The sequence below is a fragment of the Spodoptera frugiperda genome, chromosome 25 (genome assembly GCF_023101765.2).
Source record: "Spodoptera frugiperda isolate SF20-4 chromosome 25, AGI-APGP_CSIRO_Sfru_2.0, whole genome shotgun sequence".
Taxonomy (NCBI): Eukaryota; Metazoa; Arthropoda; class Insecta; order Lepidoptera; family Noctuidae; genus Spodoptera; species Spodoptera frugiperda.
In genome coordinates, this window is record NC_064236.1 from 8,415,622 (window position 1) to 8,438,285 (window position 22,664).

The 22,664-nt window shown below is 35.3% G+C and overlaps 1 protein-coding gene across 1 annotated transcript in view; it reads right to left on the reverse strand.

Moving 5' to 3' along the window:
* LOC118266710 (peroxidasin) overlaps positions 1–22,664 on the reverse strand; it is a 44,642-nt gene that overhangs the window by 13,143 nt on the left and 8,835 nt on the right. Inside the window, exon 2 of the mRNA XM_035580219.2 lies at positions 4,833–5,048. Coding sequence (XP_035436112.2) covers positions 4,833–5,048 — 216 coding nt within the window. The remainder of the gene's footprint in view (positions 1–4,832; positions 5,049–22,664) is intronic.

The window sequence follows — 22,664 nt, forward strand, 5'->3', positions numbered from 1 at the left end:
GCGAGTATATCAACATTATTACTATTATATTATTAAGTAAGTAATTCTGAGTGTTACGTCTCACTATCAGATTATGATCAAGTCAAAGATCAAGTTCGAGTCACTAACATATCAATAAAATTGAACTACAACTGCATGCAAAGTCTTATAATCTCCGGCGGGGAAGCTGCTTTTTTTTTTTGTTATGACTGAAAATATCTCAGTAGTCAGTAAGATAGGAATCGGGATGATAAGAGTCGGGAATAATAAATTATATCATTCAGTAAATATGATATATAATAACAATTTTCCTCGTCAATATATCTACTATACCTATTTTTCAAAAAAATAAAAACACAATAAGTTAACTTCGTTACTTATCCTCAACCAAAAATTAACAATTCTGCCGATTGAAAAAACAAAGCAGTGACATTGTTCTCAACCAACCCAATAAAAATAAGGATAATAATAAGCTACGCGGGGAATAATGATTTCTTAAATAAAGTCAAAGTTTTTGAAGAAACCACCTACTCGGTCATTTTCAAAACTAGACTGCATAAAATAATTTATTGCTCAAACTCGAATGTCTCTTTTCGAAGTTCAAGTATAAAATAAAGTAAAATGGAAAACCACAGTCCACTTCATTACATAATTGTGTATTATTAGGTGCTACTATGAATTTATATCCTTTCAGGGACTATAAAGCATGAGACGTTGATCTTATTTGTGGCTGCAATATACTTAGCAATATTGCATAGTGGAGGGTTACTCAGCAGTGAACGTCCTTTGACTAATAGAACGATGATTATAGCAACAATATTGGTTTAATGACTTAATCACGTGACGGACTATCGAAGTAGACGTAGTCTCGTGTAATTTCGTGTCTTAAAAATAGTCGAGTTACCTTGTCAAACAGTTTTTTATTTTGAGGGGTGAATATCATCCAATGATTTATCCTGGCTTGGGCGAGGCGAGAGGGAGTGTCAGGCTCTTACTCATTAAAAACCACCCTGTTCCTACTCCTGCATTTCGAGCCGGAGCCCCGGTAAACCCACTAGGTAATCCGCAGCTCCAGATCAGGCATCAGCCTTACGGGGCCCTTGTCAAACTGCTACGACATTAATTTTATTGTCAGTCTTAATGTCACAGGAGAATTTTTAAAAGCAAACAATTAATACGGTAGTTAGAAGCTAGGACATAATTACTTGCTCTGTGGTTTGCAAAGTCCTCATTCTAAATTGTATACTATCCAGTCCCAGCGTAGTCTAGTCTAGTATTTGACTGACAAACACCCTAAACTGCCTGGCTTAGTAAGTACCTACTTCTCCGTATTTTAGAGGACTGAGCTTGAGACTTGGCAGCTTCAACGTTTACCCGGACGTCCCGGGCCGAGATGGCTTTCTGTAACATATGTGCGTTACGTTTTTGTACCTACATTATGGAAGCACTTCAAGAAAATAGTATATTTTTGAGTTACTCGACGGTCTTATAGTCGAGGAGTTAGAGGCTTTAGAGTAGTTTAGAGGTTATGAGTACGAATAAGAGGTTCCGCGATAGATTTTTAAGTAATTTATTTATTTCCAAGTACTAAGAGGTACTTAGGTACTAAAGCAAAACTTAATATACATATGTCATAATTTGATACTGTTGTTACATTTACTGAACGCGTATTGTGATATCCTTAAAATTGTGCTTTAGTACTTTTAAGTAAGAATAATAATAACAACAGAATGAGACTGAGTGAGATTGTAAAAGTAATCTTTTTTTTTAAAGAATAACGATTGAGTTTCTTTTTCGTTCGTCACCATTCGAAGCTACACTTTGGAACGAGCACCTAGCTTGACTGACAGACATATTGACTGACAGACAATTAAATTTTTCACTAATAATGTATCACACATAAATGCTTTGACTTTGAATATTTCGTCACGCATACGCACTACAGAAGAAAAAAAGCGACAAAGTAACACTTTTTTATAGCAAACACCCTTTTAACCCTCATTGGCATAAAAGTATGTACCTACCGATATATTATGGGCATGTATCAAATGCAGCTGTTCTATTTCCGCTTGAGGCAGACATCTAGATGACATTCATATCGCTCTAGACATCTTTCAAAGAGTGCCTGGAATACACGATACTGTCATGCAGCAACTAACTGAATGGAAGGCCAACACAAACGATTGGTTCCTACTCTTTCATGTTCCAAGCATTTTCATTTTCAAAGGTTCTCTTAGGTAAGACATTTTTCTTTTATAGATGGACATTTTCTCTTTTAGCTATAAATTCTTGTACGGGGCCATTTATGAAGTACTCAGTACAGTATACAGTGTCATCAAGTCTGTACCTTATTCAGTTAGAGTAATAAAATTAGCTCATAGATAGATAGCTACCATAATGTCACCTTAAAGGCATCTTTCTTCCAGTTCAGATCTTTTCTATTTAGTATGACTGTTTAAAGAAAGACACATCCCATTGACATTTTTGTTTTACCTACTTCAAAACTAGAGCTATTCTGATCATACACCCAAATACTGCTGTGCTATCTCTGTCATTTTATAAAGAATTGATAGTGACACAACTACATTTGAGAGCGTCTTAAAATTGAGTAACGTTTGAGTATTCGGGCATTAGCTATACAATATTACTTACGTCATAATAGTGCAACGAATCTTTTATACCTACGTCGAGCAAAACCGTCGACAAACGCTTGTTAATCTATGTATAGAACAATAGTAGGAGCGTCTTCAGATTCAGAACGCAGCAGTAAGTATTCTGTTTTCCTTGGTGAATAGTCGTTATGTATTACAACCGTATACAATGACATCATCTGCCGACACTAACAATGTAGGGTCGCTGAAGGACACGACACACGACATATTATCTCACAGCTTATACAAATTTAATCATGCCCTGAATAATTGTAAAGGATGGTATTGTAGTTACAACTATCCAGAACCGCTATAAAGTTATCTGCTTACTACCTAGTTACACAGAGTTTGGCTTTTCAATATGACAAAGATAAAGGTAACTTTTGGCGAATACTTTACGACATTAAAATCTTAACCTTAAAAGAACTTAAGGAAATCGTTTATAAGAAACATATTATGTAATTGGATACTAAAGAAAATAGCACATTCCATTTTCACTACTTTAAGTGGTTGGTTGTCAGTCACCTAATAATCAACTTAATATGAACTTGAAACTCCTACATAATTTAAAAATACACATTAGAATTCATTCAGTCAACAGCTTTAGAAGCCATTACTAAAATAATGGTACGCCTGTTAGTTTATACAGGTAAAAACTCGAAGTTTTCACGTTAACACCTGCCTTTTACGGGATTGAGAGATACGTTACCAACTCGACAGCAATTTGTGCTCTCCTAATTGGAATGTGTACCTTTGACGCCACTCCATTCCCATCTCGTGCTTTCGAATCACTAAACTCCATTTCTTGATCTGACAACCCTAGCTTTTAATTAACACAGATTTAAACCAATTTTAATACGAATCGTACACACTTATCGTGTAAGGCCAAATAGTTGATTGATAAAATTATAACATTAACATAATGTCAATCATAACATGTTCTTGTCAGCATAAACAATTAAGACATAATCATGCGACATCATATATGTAAGTATATATTAACTTGTAATATTTTATGTACATGAAAACGATAACCAATGTTCATAAAACTTGTGAACTTATATAATAACAACGTACCTAAGTACCTTACTTGACCTTAATTACAAAACTACGACTGAGTTGTAATAAATATTATTTGAATGCTAATATAACACTCTATCTGTAAAGGAAAACTTATTAAAATTTAATTGCTTCGAAATGAAAGACAGTCAAATTAAATTAAGAGATAATAGAGAAATGTAGAAACGGAGATTTTATAGAAGGCGAGATTGTGTACCTGTTTGATTGTTCTTGTTGGTCTGAAAGGAGATAACTATAAGCCTAACCAAAACCTAAACCTAGCCGAATCTTAACCTAACCGAAACCTAACCTAAAACATTCATAAGGGTATCGTACTCTAAATATATTAAACAAGTATTGCTTCTCTAATTCCTTGATGGCAACCGAGTCTCCAATACTAAGTGGTCGACTACACTACCTTATTAAATATTAGTGTAATTTTGTCTTTAACAAATGAATTCCAATGGAAAGTTATGAAATTAATGGTATTCGTAAAAAGAATGCTATAAAAAATTAGGTCAAAAACACAGTGTACAGATGGCGCAAACATGCAAGTCCAAACATGCAATATCTTATCTAGTGGTAGGGGCCGGGACTCAAGTTATCTTGTGTACCTACCGGATATTTCGAATCAAAAATATATAATTTATTGCCAAAAAACGATAAACAGATTGATTGGAGACGGCTGAGTAAATAGCATTAAAGTTACCGTAGTAATCACTTACTTCTACTGTGATTATATCCTTATCATGTTGACATGATGTGATCATTTAAAAATAATAATACTGAGATGGGAGAACCACATTTTTTCTAAATATAGCTGTTAAAAATAGATGGTATAAGAATAACCCTTTACCTAGTTGTAATTTTAATATAATACTGTAGTCAAGCTCAGTCGATAGTAAGCAAATTATGGAGCTAGCTGAGAATATTGACTAACTCGACGTAAAAATATATGCACAGTCTCGACGTGGCATAATTATCTACAAGGGAGACTACACGTGCATTATTGATACTGCGAGCAACATATTAGCCCTTAAACAGGTCTTTGTACGATGTAAAGTTCCTTGACTCCGCGAAAGCATGGAGATAACCTAGTTATCTAATTTTATGATAAGGAAGAAATAATAAATAAGTACTTACAGTTGTTCCAAGTGCTCGAGTCCCTGGAACACGTCTTGCTCGATGTATTGGATGCGGTTCCTGTACAGGTACAGGTACTTGAGCTTGCGGAGTCCATCGAAGGTGCCGGAGACCAGTTCTCGTAGCCGGTTGTCGTTGAGAAGCAGAGAGCGCAGCGAATGCAGGTGGGACAGCACTCCCGGCTCTATGTCGCTGATCTTATTGAAGCGAAGGTCCCTGCGAGAATACAAAATACGTTACAACATCATTACTATTCCATACCTACGTATTTTAGAAGTCAGCATCGCTCAACTTTGAAATTGAATCAGAAATTGTTTTCATCGAAACTGCGTCTGAACTGACGGGCTAGAGAAAACTAGACAAAGACTCAAAGTGCAAAGTTTACAAGTTGGCCAAAACCACATAACAACTACCTACCTACTTATATACGTGCAGGTATTTAGTACCAGTTTCTGATATACTAGTAACTTCCAAATTAATTGGTATTGGTTATTATTGTTATCACGGGTATTATTAGATAGTAGATTCGCTTTGCTAATTGGACGCAGACATCCATTGTTAATATGTGAACGTGTGGTGTAGACACTGATCTTAGGAGTGCAATATCTGTGAACGAAATTGTATGAAACATACGATAATTGGATTTGGTTTTGGATACAATAAGCTCATACATGAAAGTACTTATGAAACTTGCAAAATTTCGTCCCAATGTCGTACTAAGATCATAATTAGTGGATCATAATGATTTGCCGTTCTATTGTCTTCATCTCCCCTAATTGAAAACCTGCTATTGATTTTAAGGTATAGCCACAATGCCATCTTTATATCGTGCTTTATGTTTCCAATTATGGGTAATGTTATGAAAACTTTGAAATGTGTTAAATGTGCTAAGTCTTATTTTAAACTAAACACGTCGTGTTAACCAAAATAATACTTTATAACCACCACCAGCAAATTGAGTTCCATTCAATATGATTGTATTTGCTTTTTTCATGAATGGTTTAGAAGAATTTGGAGGAAGAAAAAGACGAGTAAACGTAATGAATACCAGTCAAAATCATAACCTTCCGTTTTGGTTGACCGTAGTCAAATAAAAATTATCGCATCGTCGTATATGGTATAAATAAACAAACTTACATTCCTTCCCTTTGTCTCATTAAAGCTCGGGTATTCGTTGGTATTACTGGTATGCATGTAGCTATTGCAAGACGTTCGTGGATCACATAACATAGGGACACGTGCCCTCAGTACAATAGCAACGAAATTAACGTTGCATTCCAACAATGGACACGTTTTGTTGCATTGCGTCTACTATTATATGTAGTTTTATTTACTCCCAAACTTGACTCCGGTCAAAAACTTATAGTCTAGTACATTCCTTGAATATATTCACTTATGTAAATCTGTGAAGTTGGCCAAGTTATGCGCCTGTACCTCGGTAGGTAAGTAAGTCATAAGTTCGCTTAACTAAACTGCTCCAAAACTGATCAGGACCTCGGGTCCAGGGTTGTTAATGAGGGGTCGGGCGACGGGCACAGGTGTGTACTTACTCGATGAGGACTATAAACATTCCAAATATTGATCGTTATGACGGATAACTGGTGTCTGACTATAGATACATCACACACTCAACGTTTGGCAAAAGTTTAAAGAAAAGGAACGAGACGAGTGGCTCTACGTGGAACCAGTTCTGTACAGTATTCAAGGGACTTTTTATTTTTATTTCGAGTTCGAAAGGCTCAGCGCGTTCCCTCTCTGGCCCTCCTCGTCAGTTAGTATTATGTCTGTTATTTAATAAACGTTCTAACATTGTTCCTTCCACATGGATTCACGTAAGCAACGCGTCATGTAAGATATAAAGTGGTATAGAATGAACTTGTAAACATGTTGCTTTAAATTATCCGTTTCATTGCACTTGTTGCCCTGAAGTCTTACATAAAAGGTTCTTGAGTGTGAGCATTCAGCTACATGAAAACTTTTGCTTCGAAATGATGGCGCTATATAAAATGTTCTTCAAAGAATTTTTCTACACTCCCACATTACAGTCTATCAATACCTAACCAGAGAAATATAGGTGCGACCTTATTTTACGAACCTGTGGGATGATATAATAAAACACCCACTGATTCTATACATTTTAGTAGAAGACCTCAATATTCAGCTTATGTAGACTTATCATTAGGTAAGAACAAAACTGTTACCGTACCGTACCGTAGAAGATTTAACTAGCTGTTAAGTGAAACAAAAAGTTTTAAGTTTCTGAGCGAATGTCAACCTCGCAGCTAAACCTTTAAAGTTGGCATGTATTTGAAATTCAATCTCTCATTTATTAACGAGAGAGATTCATTCGACAATGCAGGTGTGACATTTCCGTAAAATACGTTGCATTTTTAGCAACATAGGCATAGTTAAATTTGAATATATTTTATTATTTTATTCATTCTTAATCCATATTTCATCCTATTACAAGTTTCGGAGTACGGAGGAAGGTTTGTCTCTATTTGAAAGACGTTAGATATACCAATAGTTCAATAGTCATAGATACCTAGAATGTATGTCCAATACCGAAGTGTTCACACCTCGGAAATGTAGTCTAGAATATTCTAAAGTGAAGCACCGATCCGGCTTCTTGATTGTCGCATCTAGGAGCATCGAATCATATTACTAGTTGTCGCGTCCTGCACTTTGAAGTTTGAATGTGAATTTCACCTCCTAACTACCTAGGAAACATATAAAGTAAGTTCTTGGCCGGTTTACTAAGGCGGCACGCTTTACGGGGACCCTTTTCTGCATCTCACAAAGCTTTGTTGACGACAGAAGCATAAATACCCTCGTACCTACTTATTTCTATATTATAGTCATAGCACGGCCTTTGTGTAAATCTTAGATTTGAAAAGGATTTATAAATAAGTATAATTATTTGTTTTGTTTACTGAATTTATTATTTTCTTAAGACGGTATAATGAGAGCCATGAAAAGCGTAATAATGCATGTTTAATTACTTCTCAGAATTATGTAGCAGTCTCTATATGCGAAATCAAATCGACAGTTCAATGAAATACGTCAAGTACCTATTGGATACATCTCAATAATTCGATACATCTCAGTGTGAACAATAATTAGTTACACCAATCAATTAACATGTTCCTAATTAAATCACAAACACCACTAAATCAACGTTATTTCGTAATGTCGAATGTCCAAGTTAGATCTGTAGTGCTAGGTCGCTGGATGTTGCAATGCCATTCACTGCATCCACCCTCATTCATTACAAGTAGTTAGGTAAACAGTTATCAGATGAGAATCTGGCTTTACTTTAGTCACTAACTGGATATATCTGCCATCTAGCTGGTAGTTCGTGCACACAAATTGCAGACGACCAATGAAGTAAATTCTCTTTTAGCAAATAGTTGTTGCCATTAAAACTTATCGGGTTATTAGTTGGTATTGAAGAGCGCTGGGTATCGAAGTTTATTCATACTTTTCTACACCAGATTCTCACTGAATTTTATTTAGGTACAGGTATCTCGAGTTTTGAAAGCGTAACTCTTAACTAGTGGTTCTCGATACTTCAACTGGAGTTTGGAAGTGGGTATCTACTTGTAACATAATTAGGGCTTTTCGCATCAATCTCAATGCAATATTCATCTTGTTATAAAAGTGGGTATAAAGGTAAAAGCTCACTTTATACCAGTCTTGCTATTATGGCTGGTTTCTGCATATATTATATAGGTAACTTTATATCATAGATATAGATATATCATTACACTACACATAAGACCCGCTTCTTTGACCCACGTGTCCAATAAGAATTATGGTTAATGAAATAGCCGAAAACTAAACTTGGGTATGTAAGAAGGTGCCAACAATTTAATAAAATCAAAGTGCAACCACAAAAGAGCACTTCGCAAGAGCACATATCAAGACAAATAAAATGTCAGAACATTTTTACCAAAAATGCACGAAGTACACAATCTTCGATGGTGAATAATGTAAGTAACATCAAGATAAAACAAACAGACCGGGCCGATTCATCTCGACTTGTTTGTAGCGAGTCTCAGCTCAGTCAGTCTGAACGTCTGAACTCTTTATAAACGGAACAAGAGCGCCGAGTGCATCACACTTTGACTCATCCCCATGTCAGTGTTACTCTACCATCGGTCTTAAAAGAGCTCGATATTTACTACTTCCTTCTTCACAAGATAATTAATCAATTAGATAAGTCTATTAGATAGATAACGTGGAACTAATCTCTTCAAATGATTCCATAACCGATGATTTTATCATTAGGTAGGTAATAAACTATAGTTCAGTATACATAAACTACATTCAGTAGTTCATTTATTGATTAATTTATTTCATTACCTAACTATGATTGATGATGTCCGAATGATACTGATTACAGGCTCACAACACATTGTTAGTTAAAGCGTATGATAAGGGTGATGATTAAATTTGTGTGTAATGTCTATCTGGTAGATTAATTATGAGTAATATGACGTCATCACTACATCAAAGGTACCTTTATTAATAAGTATCCAGACAATTGTATCTTTTAATGCCAAACTTTTATTTAACCAAACAAGTTAGTTGTTCAATTAACTGTAAAAAAATTAATCAATTCCTTGTAAAAAATAACAATCAATACAAATGACCAACTAAAAGATTTCAAAACGAATAAAAATATAGAATAGGACAATCCTACTGAAAAATTCAATTTCCAATAGTAACTGAATAAAGCTTCGAATCACTTAGAAAATTTCTTGAACAACTATCGAACAAAACACAAAAAGTCGTTCCATTCTTACAAAATGATAAACTAAAAGTGTATTTTTGATATTTTTCTCGTTACTTCGAGTTGATTGTAGCTACGGAATAGTGGAATCGACAAAAGTGCTCAACACCTACTCTTTAGAAGTATCTCTAGTATTTGCTTGCAATGCAGTCTGGAGAAGGCCAGCTTGCAATTTGTTGTGCAGTTCTCAGACAAATACTCGTTCCGCTGTCACGTTTAAGAAACATTCTCCACGAAGATGAATAAATACAAATACCTTCATCACATTCACAATATTACATCCTTGTGGCACTCCAAAGCTCTCAAGATATATCAAAGGGGAGGAAGTCATGAAATATTGCTTTTGCTCACTGATTAGCTAGTCTAGATAAGATATTGGTACCTTTGCGGTTCGCAGCGAAGCGAAGAGGCAAAGCTTTATGCTTGTTAGCAGCAAATTACTATCTTGCCATTTACCGAGGTACTCCAAGTTACTAAATGGTTGAGTAATATGGAGTATGTCGGTTTAATCGTTAATGAACCAATAATGTAATGTTTTTGTCAAAGGGATAAATGGAATTTTACTTTTTTAATGTTATCTCAATTTGTATTAGCGAATTGATTGTAAAAAACTATTTGCATATCTCGTTTTCAAGTAGTTAAAACACATAATTGTACTATTTGGTGAGACTGTGGTGTCTACGTGGTCGATTTGGTACCCACCTATTATATCTACGTAGAATTTTCGCAAGTAAAATATCAATTGTACTTACCACCAACCTGATACAATTAGAAAGCCAAGACATAGGAAAGCCCTAAGTTGTTACATAACGATGGACAAACTAACTAATATATTCCCTCTCTTGGTAAAGTACTTAAGTATACTTAGGAGGTAATTAATAATGTCAAGCAAACTAATGGGTAGTAGGCAAGTAAACTAAGACACAATTTTCAGTCACTTAGCGTGAACCGTGTCGCGTAGCTCTGATTTTTGAAGCAACATTCAACTGTTGATTGAAAGGACGTAATTAAGGTTTGAATAATATGCAGTCTATGAGGAAGTAGTAAAGTGGCTTGATGAATGACTATCGAATTGAATAGAATTCACGATGAATGCTCTTGTTAATATTGAGCAGTATTTGTCGAGGCAAGTGCGACTATTACATCCATTCCGTGTATATATTGCATTTTTAGGTTAGTAGCTCGAAATTTGACCCGAAAGCTATATATACTCCAGCGCTGAATTCGATATCACAGTACAAAAAGAGTTCAATATTTACAACTAGCAATATGGAATGACATCCCGGGTCGCAACGCGACATCGCACAGTGATTCATCCTGAACATGCTAACAAAATATTTATTGATGTTTTTCGTCTTATATGGCTTTGATGTGACGTTTTATTTCGTAATTCATGCAAAACACCCAAATAAAAGGCGATAGGTAGGTAACTCTTAGGGGGTAGGGGTACGATTTTTAAGAAAACAATGATTATCAAATAAAGTGTTTAATTAGGAGACGTAAATATATATTCAATAATATGAAACGGGTAACAACATATATTATGGTTCAATTACTAATATCATAGCTACTAATTGCACAACGGGACCTCATTAGGTACCTAAGTTGTATCAAATTGCCTTAAAGTACTTACATTCTTAAAATTATAATTAGTAAATAACAATTCACATTTTACATTTTATAGTACATTATACAGTCCTTTTTGAATTCTACGTCTAAAGAAGAATCTTCAATAGTATAGACAGAACTAACATTCAGCTAGAACTACTCATATTGACTTATATTATACGTAATATGTCTATATATAATATTTAATAATATCCCATTATAATTATAATTAATTCTAAAACTTAAACATTAGAAAAACATTTAAACCTAAAAAAATCTGAAGCTAGTTCAGGATACACAAGAAAACGACTAGAAGTATTTCCATCATTAGTATTCCCGAAAGGTTTTGGTTTATCGACTATTAAACCCATTTCCGACTTACACATATGTTGGATTGGAGCTGAACGCTGTTTCACATTTGCTTTGTCATTTTCATCTGAAAGGTTTCATTTTTTAACTTCAAGCTTATGTGAAGTAATCACTCAGGTTATCAAAGGTTTTAGTAGGACAACCCGGAGTGGATGTTGAGGGTTTGGAGTGGTGGGCAGTCACTTTACACTTGAATTCTTCTGCCAAATAAGTAGAATGGTTGAACAAGAATCGTTCATGATTGCCTCCAGAACTTTTCCATTTTTCAGCAAATTTTAAAGATTTTCGCTGATATGGTTCCTTAACTCTTTCATAGAATCATCGCTGATACCTTATGGGCCGTGTCTGTTCCTTATATATTGATATAATGCACTGGTACGATATTATTTTGGATTTTTACGCCATTCTTCCAAAAACTCAATATTTGAAATTGTTCCTTCGATGTCTAGAAAATCCAATAAAAAACATAGTTGTAATTTTTTGTGAATTTTCTGACTACTAAAAATCAAAAGTTAATAGATATAGCTATGATATATAAAAATATCAACCTGGGGGAAAAAGGGGAGAGATAGTTTCTGGTCCATCAAACTTTAAAAACGGCGAAAAAATATCAAAATTTTGCAACATTGCACGTTTTGTAAATAGCAGAGAAAAGCTATAGGTACTTTAAGTATCAAAATAAAAAGTACATACCTTCAGCTACAAAATCCATAACAATTTTTTTTCACAAGTTTAAAATTCACTAGGATATGATGTTTCTCGTTAGAAGCGAAATTGCAACTAGTTGACGCTTTACTTACACTTTATTCGTATAACAGCCCTTATTAACTCATCAATGATTGAAATGTGTACAAAACAATTGTTAGATCTGGGATAGTGGGGATATTGGCTACGTATTTCAATAGTTAGTTCTTGGAAATTCGGAAGTGACTTTTGTCTAGCTAGCATGTTCTGGATGAATCACTGTGCATCGGTGAGAATAAACGAATAGGTACCTATTTGATATGGCCTCTGTGGGTACCTTTATAGTTTAGATAACATAAAATCTAATATACGAGCATCGGAAACAAGCCTTCCGCAATGCAAAATAGGCTTATTAGTACCTACAGCCACACTAAACACTCTCGTTTATTAATTCCGAGATATAGATCCATCAGTATTGCGTTGCAAATAGTACATGCACTATGCACATATCAGGACAATTTAATAATAGCACGAGTAAGCTTATGGCTCCGTAGTTTTAGCCGATATTAAGCCGAACGTTGGTCAGCAAATATAGCGTGAAACAAAACTACCCGAAGGGAAAATAGACAGCTGATAAACATGACACAATTGCACATCTCTCTCCAAAATGGCCACCTCGGTTCTCATATTTTAATAATTAATACTAAGTGAATAGATTAATCCATTTCAACTGTCATACTAAAATAGTCGCGTAAAAATTATTGACCTATTATTATCGCTGGATTTGTTTAGAAGTTACGTGATCTTTTGAACTCGTGTGCCCCTTTAAACGAATGATAACAAAGGTTTTCTGACGCCCCACGCATGCTACCCACGTTTTGTGTTTGTAAAAAAAACCTTAGCAGTAACAACATAGATGCAAGTTTTGTTATTCACTTCGTATTTTGTGACAAAGGCGTCGGGCAATGTTATAGAGAGGCAGAGCCTTTGTCCGAGCTTAAATTTTATCTAGTTGTTGCACCCACTCACCTCTTTGATCGTGTCCAACAAACACTTATCTACCGTTGTCATAACTTTTTTAAAACGGTAAAGGTGCATTAGACTTTTGAAATACGATATTTTGTTTGTAGATCTTAATATAAGGGCAGAATATTTGCTATTATTTCGTTTTACATACAACAGAATTCCTGACAAAGCTGGGTAAATTTTTTTAAAGAATGCGGCAAACGGCGATCGCGTTCACCTAATAGTAAGTGATCAGCGCCGCCGATGGGCACCCACAACACCAGAGGAGTCACAGGTGCGATGCCGGCTTTTTAAGAAAGAATATGGTCTTTTGTTTAAGATTTGATAGTTAAGGTAATGATAATGAGGTAATTAAAATAATAGTTTCGTTCATGTTAACAGCAATTAATATCAAAGTTATCTTTAAATTACAGCAGTCTATTCATTATACATGACAGTTATAACTCAAGTGTATCGGCTAGTTTATAGAACTTTACTAACTAGTAATAATTGACCTCGAAATCGCTGTTATCGGGCAAGTCGCGGTTGACGCAATCTCAGTGTATTTAATATTCGTACCGTGCAGGGCATCTTTTCTCGTATATGGCAACATGGATTCATTCCACCGGATGACACTAAATCAAATCAGCCTACACTTTTACCATCTTTAGGAAACCTACTTAAGCGGATTATTGCCCTGTAATCCAAAATGTCATAATAACTAATCAATTTTGTTTTACAGTAAGGCCTTTTCTCTGTCTGAACCAAATACATGTAATACAAACAAGCAGTAATGATTTTCCGCAATATCACTTAAACTAGAAGGTCGTAAACTACTTTAAAATTAATATAATACAATATTTAGTTGTAGAATTTAAACTTGATTATCATATTCAGTTGAAACCATTATCGATGGGATGCCTCAGGGCTCGGTCATTGGTCCATTTTTTTTATTTAGGTTTCGATAATTTAATCGCAATTCGCCTTGCATGTGGTTGTTCCTTAACTGATTATGCGGATGATAGTCTTTTGCTTATTGACCGCCGTACCGGACTCGATAATTATTGGCTAAAGATTACCTCTGTATCTCACTTAGGGCAACTGGCTTTCTCCCTACAGTGCAATCTTCGTTAAATCCGTGTGTGTAATCCGTGTTAAAGGCTCAATGCTCAGTTCACTAGATCATGTAAAGATTAAACGTGGTAACTGGTAGCTATTGTAAATACAGGCTCACAAAAGTTACTTTGGTCGAGTTGGATAAAAATAATCAATGGCGAGTATGTCCTAAAAAATGTCGCGATTATACGTGGTAATCACGTCACATAGCTCCATTATCGCACTAGTAAATATAATAAAGGATATTTTGTTTGACCATATTATCTTTCGTCATCGAAAATAAAACATTTTCTTGACAAGATGGTTCTATCTAAAACAACTTTGTGATATTTATAAACGAAGCACAGAACAAACCCTATGGAATATTAAAAGAGATGCTCAGAGAGAGTTTCTATTCTAAACTGACCCATTTCTTGTAGATCATTTAGTTTAACAGTTCAAGTAGAATTAATTTGACAGGCTACTTAGTTCTTGTTATCTAGTTTCCTCCTTGTTAAACATAATAGATGGGCACACCAATCGATGATGTAATAAACTGATTTAATTCAACATAGATTATTCATGTCAATGGCAACGTTATTTTTGACTTCATTGTGGTAGATGGGACTATGGATGGGAGCGTCCGGCACTCCTAAGTTATGCTCCATAGAACCAGATGATATCAATGAAGAGCTAACAAGCGCAATTACTTTACCTTGATGCCGGCCGGCGCCAGCGCTAAGCGATGCGAGGTGTTGAATTAACTTTTAATAGTGTTCCCGGAGAATAGTAATAAATGTGGTAATATAGCCCTCTATTTCCAACAAAACCTATAATTAGTCCACCGTCTGTTATTGATTTTTTGGCAGGATTCTGTAAAGTGGAGTCTGGTCCATCTAACTAACTAACTCATAATTTAACAGTTGAAAAGTGGTCATTAATATTACATAACTCAGTCTATTACGTTGTTAATTGTTAAGCTTTTAATGAAAATATTTCTGAATAGTTAGTAACTACAGAACTAGCCCCTAACTCGTACCTATTCATAATATATTTGTTGCTATATTCACATTGAAATTGTTAACAGTTTGCATGAAGAGTTGCAGAACAGTTTTTCAGTGCCTTGTTGCTGTGTAACATTGTAGTTTATGACATTGCAATTGTTCTCATGTCACAAAGTTACAATTGTGTGAGAATTGTTCACTATCAAACCTGTTGCTGTCGCTGTAGCTAGGTACGCATTTAGAACTTTTTAAACTGATTTCAATGGACGTAGGTACGACACGAGTTCGCCATTTTTCAACGTGCTTATGAAGTTTGCCCGGGTCGGTACGTGTAAAGTCAGAATGTAATTAGGAAACTGGCCTGCCGTCTATTATAATGGAGTCACTGAGATGGATGTGTCCATTCCCGGGTAGAGCAAAGTTATAAAGGATTTATTACGAAGTTTAGTCGAGTCCAATTTGAACTAATGCGAGATGCGTTAACCCTACACATAATGCAGGACGTAACTCGACTATGGTGTTAATTTATAGGAGGTGCCGAAGAGAAATTTTTAATTAGGTATAGTAGGATACAAAAATAGCAAGGGTATTTTTTGTTCCTCATAAACAGTCGGATATTGTTACATATTTATTTCATACGCTGTTTTGCCTAGTCTAGTAAATGACAAGATATAATTATAAAGGCAAATATTAATGAAATTAATACATACACTCACGTAATTAATCTGAGTTTCCAATATATATGTATAAACAGCGTTACAGTAAAGAGCCAAGCTATTTCGAGCACAAACAATATTAGCCAATGCAAACTGAGGTATAATCTAGCGGGAAACAACAGACTGATGTAGGAACTGCATTAACCACAATATTTTGAGCAAACTCCATCAATGGCTTGATTGACAAGTGATAATCTAATTACTGGTGAAATAATGGATACGCCAAACTCAAACTGCGCGTTTTGTTGACCGAAATAGAGATGCAAAATTAAATTAGGAAACATTAACTTTAGGCCAGTTATGTTATTTTAAGTCCTCAAACCGGCGAAAGCAGATGGGGTAATTTTAAAACAATATATCACCACTTACCATGAGGCGCGATAGTCTCCAAACATTGAACCATTATATAGAAAAGTAATGACTTTAGCCATCAAAGTAAATCGCTTCAAAATCTGTTCGCTAGTTTTTGAGTTTATTGCAAATAGACGGCGTAAGACGCGGCAGGTGGCCTTAGGTTTATGACACGCAAGATGAAGATTTCGTTTTATGATATTTTATTGTATGTGTAAGCACAGCCTACCCACACACAGTACAAAGGAAAAAGGCCTGATGATTACTACGTTGTTGCTAATTAAAAATGCGTTTATTCGTTCCAAACAAATATTTAAAGAATCGCTGTGAAAATGTAGCAAGTTTTATAGTACCTAACTTTAAAAGTAAGGTGCTTACGTAAGTGTATTGATCTTTCATTCGATAATAATTTATTACTCTTCTAAAATACTAGTGAGCTAGCACTCTATATTTTCAGTGAAGCAGCGAGTCAAGAGCCTCACTCGCGATTCAATATGAACGTAATGGGATGAAAAGCTTCAAGTAGTTTTTATAAATAATACTAGTACCTAATATTACAAATAACAAAGCAGAATGCTCTTGTTACTTTTATACATTTATTCCGATTCAAACAATGTTTTCCATTTCTCCGAATAAAAGCGGAAAATGATTTACGTTCCTGTTACGAATAGTCAGAATTTAACAAAAAAACTTGTTATATGAGTACCAAACTCTAACAGAAAAATCAGAATAGTTCTACTTATATACTATTCAGTTCTACATATGTACCATAGCTGAAAATATGATATGAACACGCACCCAAAATGCTTGGAACCCGTCATCGGATTTTTTAAACTGACTCTTTTTATCCGCAGATTTTTCACAGAATTTTTGTATGAAATTGTCAGACATTTTCACGAGTGACTTGGTATTGGAAAAACATCGACAGGTACTGAAATAGACATGTAAATGCTTGGATCCTGGCAAATAAAATAAAATAATATTTCGGCTTCACAGAAAACGTAAAGGTTCTAGACAAAAACATTCGAACTTAGGTAAGTGTTGTGTGTATTTCGTCGCCAGTCCTCGATAAGTCGTCATAATAGATTATAGGAATCGATTTGGCTTATGGCCAAAATAATCGATCTTAACACTATATATTTTTTTTTAAACTTGAGACTTCGAATTGAGTTCGGTTAAAATGATTAATTTCAGTTGTTAGATAAATAAGAAAGCTATTGTACAAGTAGACTTGATACCTACAGTGCTAAATACAAGACAATAAACTTTAGTCACTCTACTGCGCTTCTAAGAAATCCGTTCCGATAAACAATGACCACTCCAGTATTGTTTTCTTACACGCACGCGAAACTACTTACAATTTATACACCGCTTTTAACATATTTTTTTAAAACGAAATAGATCGAAAAAATAGAATCCGTGCTTCAACAAAAATCCGTCAGACGATCGGACTGCCAATCCAGTTGGTTTGTTTAGTTTCCCGGCGTCATACAGACCAGAAACTGAATATTTTTAGACTCGTTCATGACTGTCCAGTGTCCACAGAGCTGAAAACAGTCAGATTTTTTAAATTTAACTAGGCGTTGACAAACATAAAATAGACTCTCTTTGGTGAGTTTCTTTATAAAGTGTAGCTTTGTCCTAGCATAATGCAGTTCTCTATTACATTTATGAAATACTTTCGTAGTCGTTTAATATCTCGTAAGCTTTAAAATTTGCTTTCTCAGAATTTAGTGACACGAGTATGTACACGTAGTGTATGTCGACTTTCATGTTTGTTATTTAAATTCTGACGTCATGTTTCGTTTGTGTGTGTGATTAAGAAGATATAATGAATAAGACAGCTGTTTTTTACGAGTATTTGGATTCGCTAATATTGTTAGTGATGATGCTTGAGGCGATTGGGCATCAATCTGTGAATCACTTTTATTTTGTTGTGCGGATGACATTGATCCGTATTAAATACTGACATTCAGCCGAAGGCCTAATAGTTAGCGCTGATGCTAAATAAATGCCAAAAGAAATAAGTGGAAAATGATAAACAACATTAAAGTTTTGATCAAACAAATATTTGGTGCCTAATATTGTTGAAACTTACTCTATAGAGAGCACTTAAAATATTAACATACTTCCGCAGCAATTAACAATCGCAATCGTAGGTTCCTAAATGCAAGTTCGGCCAACTCGAGCCGTGAAATGTATGTAATCTAAACTGAAGAGCTATTGTGTTCATGAGACAATTGTACCAAAATCACGGTGTTTATTGGTGCATTGTCTAAACTTTAGTCTAAAGTACTATTGTGGACTAGACAAGGCAAACATGCGGTTTGCCAAGCTCTAATGCATAGTTTCCTTATTGCATATCTCTTTATAATATTGCGAGACTGTTATAACTGTATTGGCTACTTTACCCTTCAGCCAAGCTTTGATAATTAACTTAAATACTGTTGGATGTTGTTGCAAAGTTGGACAGTCAATTAAAAGTATTAGTAGTCGGGTTCAATACATAACTGAGCTGAAAGCTCGAAGCTGGCCAAGACCGGCACACAAAACCGCATGTCCGAAGCATAATTCAATCGTGATTTGATACAGAGGCAAACCCAGTGTATTATACAGTTTGTAGCTAAAACCCACTGCAGTTTGCCACTGATGGAATACATAATGTTGACAAATATATTAGGTGTAGGTAATGTTTGAATTAGCAAGAGCAACCCACTAAAATCTGGTAGAGGTATGTTGATAAAATAACAAACTATTTTCCTAGTATTCTGATGTATATCAGAATACGAGTCGTATGACTCGGCTTGGTTGCGCCATTACCTTGCCCGCCTACCTGTATCAATTACGTGAAAACAAAATCATATCTATACGAATGCAACACGATGAGCCCAGGCTACACTTTGGGACAGATTTGGCAATCGAAATGCAACGCACATAAAGCACGAGTCATCGAAATCGTACCAGTCTTCTACATAAGTATACGTATACGTATTACAGGTTGTTATGGAAACCCAAAAGCTTGTTTTTGAGGGGGGAAAATCATCCAATGTCTTCTCCCGCCTTGGGCAAGGCGAGGGAGTGTCAGACTCTTACTGACTAAAAACCACCCCGTTCCTTTCGACCCGGAGCCCCGGTAAACCCGCTAGGTAGTCCGCAGCTACATCCTAAAGCTATTTTAAAGTTCGAAAAAGTACTAGGTACTCGTATAGAACCTAAAGGCATAGGATACCTAAAACGCAATGATCTCCGGCCACCATAAGTGTGGGTCTACGGACGGCGAACAATGGTAGCTCGCCGCCCGACCAGAACCAGACCCGTGTTAACCTCCGAGTCACCATGACAGTTTTTGTTGAATGTTGAAAAGTTTCGAGGAAAAAATCAATTCGACTTTGCTTTTATTGTGCCTAAAACCATGTGTCTCCTGATATATGCAATAACCATTGCAAAACATCTTGTTCATATTTTTGCTACCAGAATTATAAAAGTAAACCTAAAATAGTACCACAAGTGTTCCGTAATACAGTTCGGGCTGGCTGCACAGTTGTGCACCACTTCTAACACAACGACAAAAGTTTTGAAGACAAAAATTCCCGGTGCAAAATATAGGAAAGGTGCTTGTTTGCCAAACTTTTTTTCCATTTGTCTGCCCGCGAGTAGTTTGAGCTCTAATTATATTTTTTCGAGATGTTCATACTTAAGTATCGTTCAATGATAGTTTAGAAATGCTAATGTAAATTTGTTTTAAGTTGTAATAAGAGTAGTCAGTGTTGGAGAGCCATGATTCGGCTCGACTGGAGTGACACCGCGGCCTCACTGAAAACAACGTCAAACAACGCTTGCGTTCGTTCTGTAAGTGAGGTTACCGGTGGCCCAATTACCCCCTTCCCAATCCCCAATTGCCCAACAATCCTTAAATTCCTAACCCCCGAAAGGCCGGCAACACACTTGTAACGCTTCTGGCGTTTCGGGTGTCCATGGGCGGTGGCGATTGCTTACCATCAGGTGATCCGTCTGGTCGTTTACCAGCTCATATCACAAAAAAAGTCGATCAAAGTTGGCGCACGCAATACGCATGCAACGTGTAAGAACTTACGACTTGCTACATGCTAACTTAAACCCTGGCTACAAAAGTTGCATTTACTTACTAATACAACTGTTGAAAGCAATTTCTAAATTAATTTTCATAAGTACTTACTAAGTAGTTCTTCTTTTAGCAAACATACGTGGCCGTGGACGTAGTTATTTCCAAGATATTAATTCAATGTTTGTTTTCTACGACATGTTACTAAGTAATATCGTTGCTTGTGGTTTCACATCACATCGACAGCCTATAATTGGGCGACTGCTGACCAAAGGCCTCTTCTCACGCAGAGAAGGTTTGAACATTAATCACCACGCTTGCTCAAAGCGGGTTGGCGATTTCAAACTTATAAACCGAAATTATAAGCTCAGATTTCCTAACGATGTTTTTTCTCACCGTTTGTCAGTGATGTCTAAATAATCTTAGAAAGTACATATTATAACTCGGACATAGTCACATTGGTAATTGCCGTTGGTAGGTTTCGAATCCGCACTCTCATGCATGAGAAGCGGACGTCTTAAACCTTCGGGCTAACAGGGCTTGTGGTTTATTTAAACATATTTTCGAAATGAACACGTTGCATCGCTTTGTTCTTTGTTGTCCGAGAATGAGATGTTCTTTGTATTTAAGTGTCTTTTAAGTAAATCTTCGTTTATTTATTATTTAAATTCAACGTCATTTACAGTATTGTTATTTATGTAATAAATTATATTCCAATTCTGTGATAGAGAAATAACTCTACTTTAGTACCGTAAAACATGGCAACTTTACCATATTTTAGAACAAAACACGAAATATATTTTTAACCATAAGACGCATAGAAACCAAAACTATATATTTAGAATTGTAGTCTATCTGGCTCACTTTACTGTAATCGTCATTATATACAAACACTTATTTTAGCCGTAGTAAAGAAAAAACAACATGGGTAAAGATACCAAATTTTTGGCAACTTTACCTACGCGCCGTATTCATCGTGTATTGCATATTAAAGAGTTGTTGAGGTACAGAGGGCTTCATCTAGGACCTCTTCGTATTATAATGCAAACAATATGAGGAAATCTATAAAGATAACGGCTACACAGACATTAGGGAAAGTTGCCACGGGTTTCATCGTAATTTACATACAAATAATTTGTTACGCTCGGGGTTGTCAAAAAAGGAGGAACTTTGTTATGACATGTATATTTAAAAAAAAAATTAATAAACCTTAAACCTAAAGTAAAAAAACGCACAAATTTCTAACATAAATATTATTCCCTTTTAAACTAAATTAAGTTCTAAAATTTTAAGTATTTATGTTTAAAATTGTAAAAAAGGCTACAAAATAATGTTTAATCCTTGACTTTTTAATTTTATGACTTCACTATCTCCATAGCTAATTATAACATCACTTCCGTATAATTTTTATAGTGTCTAGCTCCGAGTTTTCTGCGGTTTTGTTTTATGGGAGCCATTTTGGCTGTAAAACAAGAGGTATTATTAAATACATTATATCTTATCATCCAGGATATTCACTATTATGCTGTGAAATTTAGGTATTCGAAAATGGTTACATACACACAAACAAGAAAAAAACATTTATTGCCAACCCTAACTGTAGGCAAAGTTGCCACAAAGCAGGCCGTGGCAACTTTACCTAACCTGTGTCAACATTACCGAAGCGATTATTTATCAATAAATTAAAGAAAAAGCAATTGCTGACATTACAACAGTAATCCCAACTATATTATACATACAAGATCAAAATTTCACTCACCTGTGACAAATAGTTAAGGCTCTGTGAGCACAATTTAGGAACTACTAACTTTTAGCTCATTTTCACGCATACATTGTGACGGCCATTACTGGCATAATAGCAGTCTTACGTCTACGCAAAATATAGTAAATATTTCCTTTTAATGTCTAAAAAATACTTCTATTACAAAACAGAATTCTAGTGGGTAGATTTTTAGATAAATGAGTTTATACCGAATACCTATAGTATGGTAAAGTTGCCAAGGGCCCGGTAAAGTTGCCATAGTTTACCGGTATTGAATTCAGTATTAAACTATACGCAACGTCAATTCAAATATAATAAAAACAAAAGCAAGAATAGAGGGTTCTAGAATACTTTATTAAGTA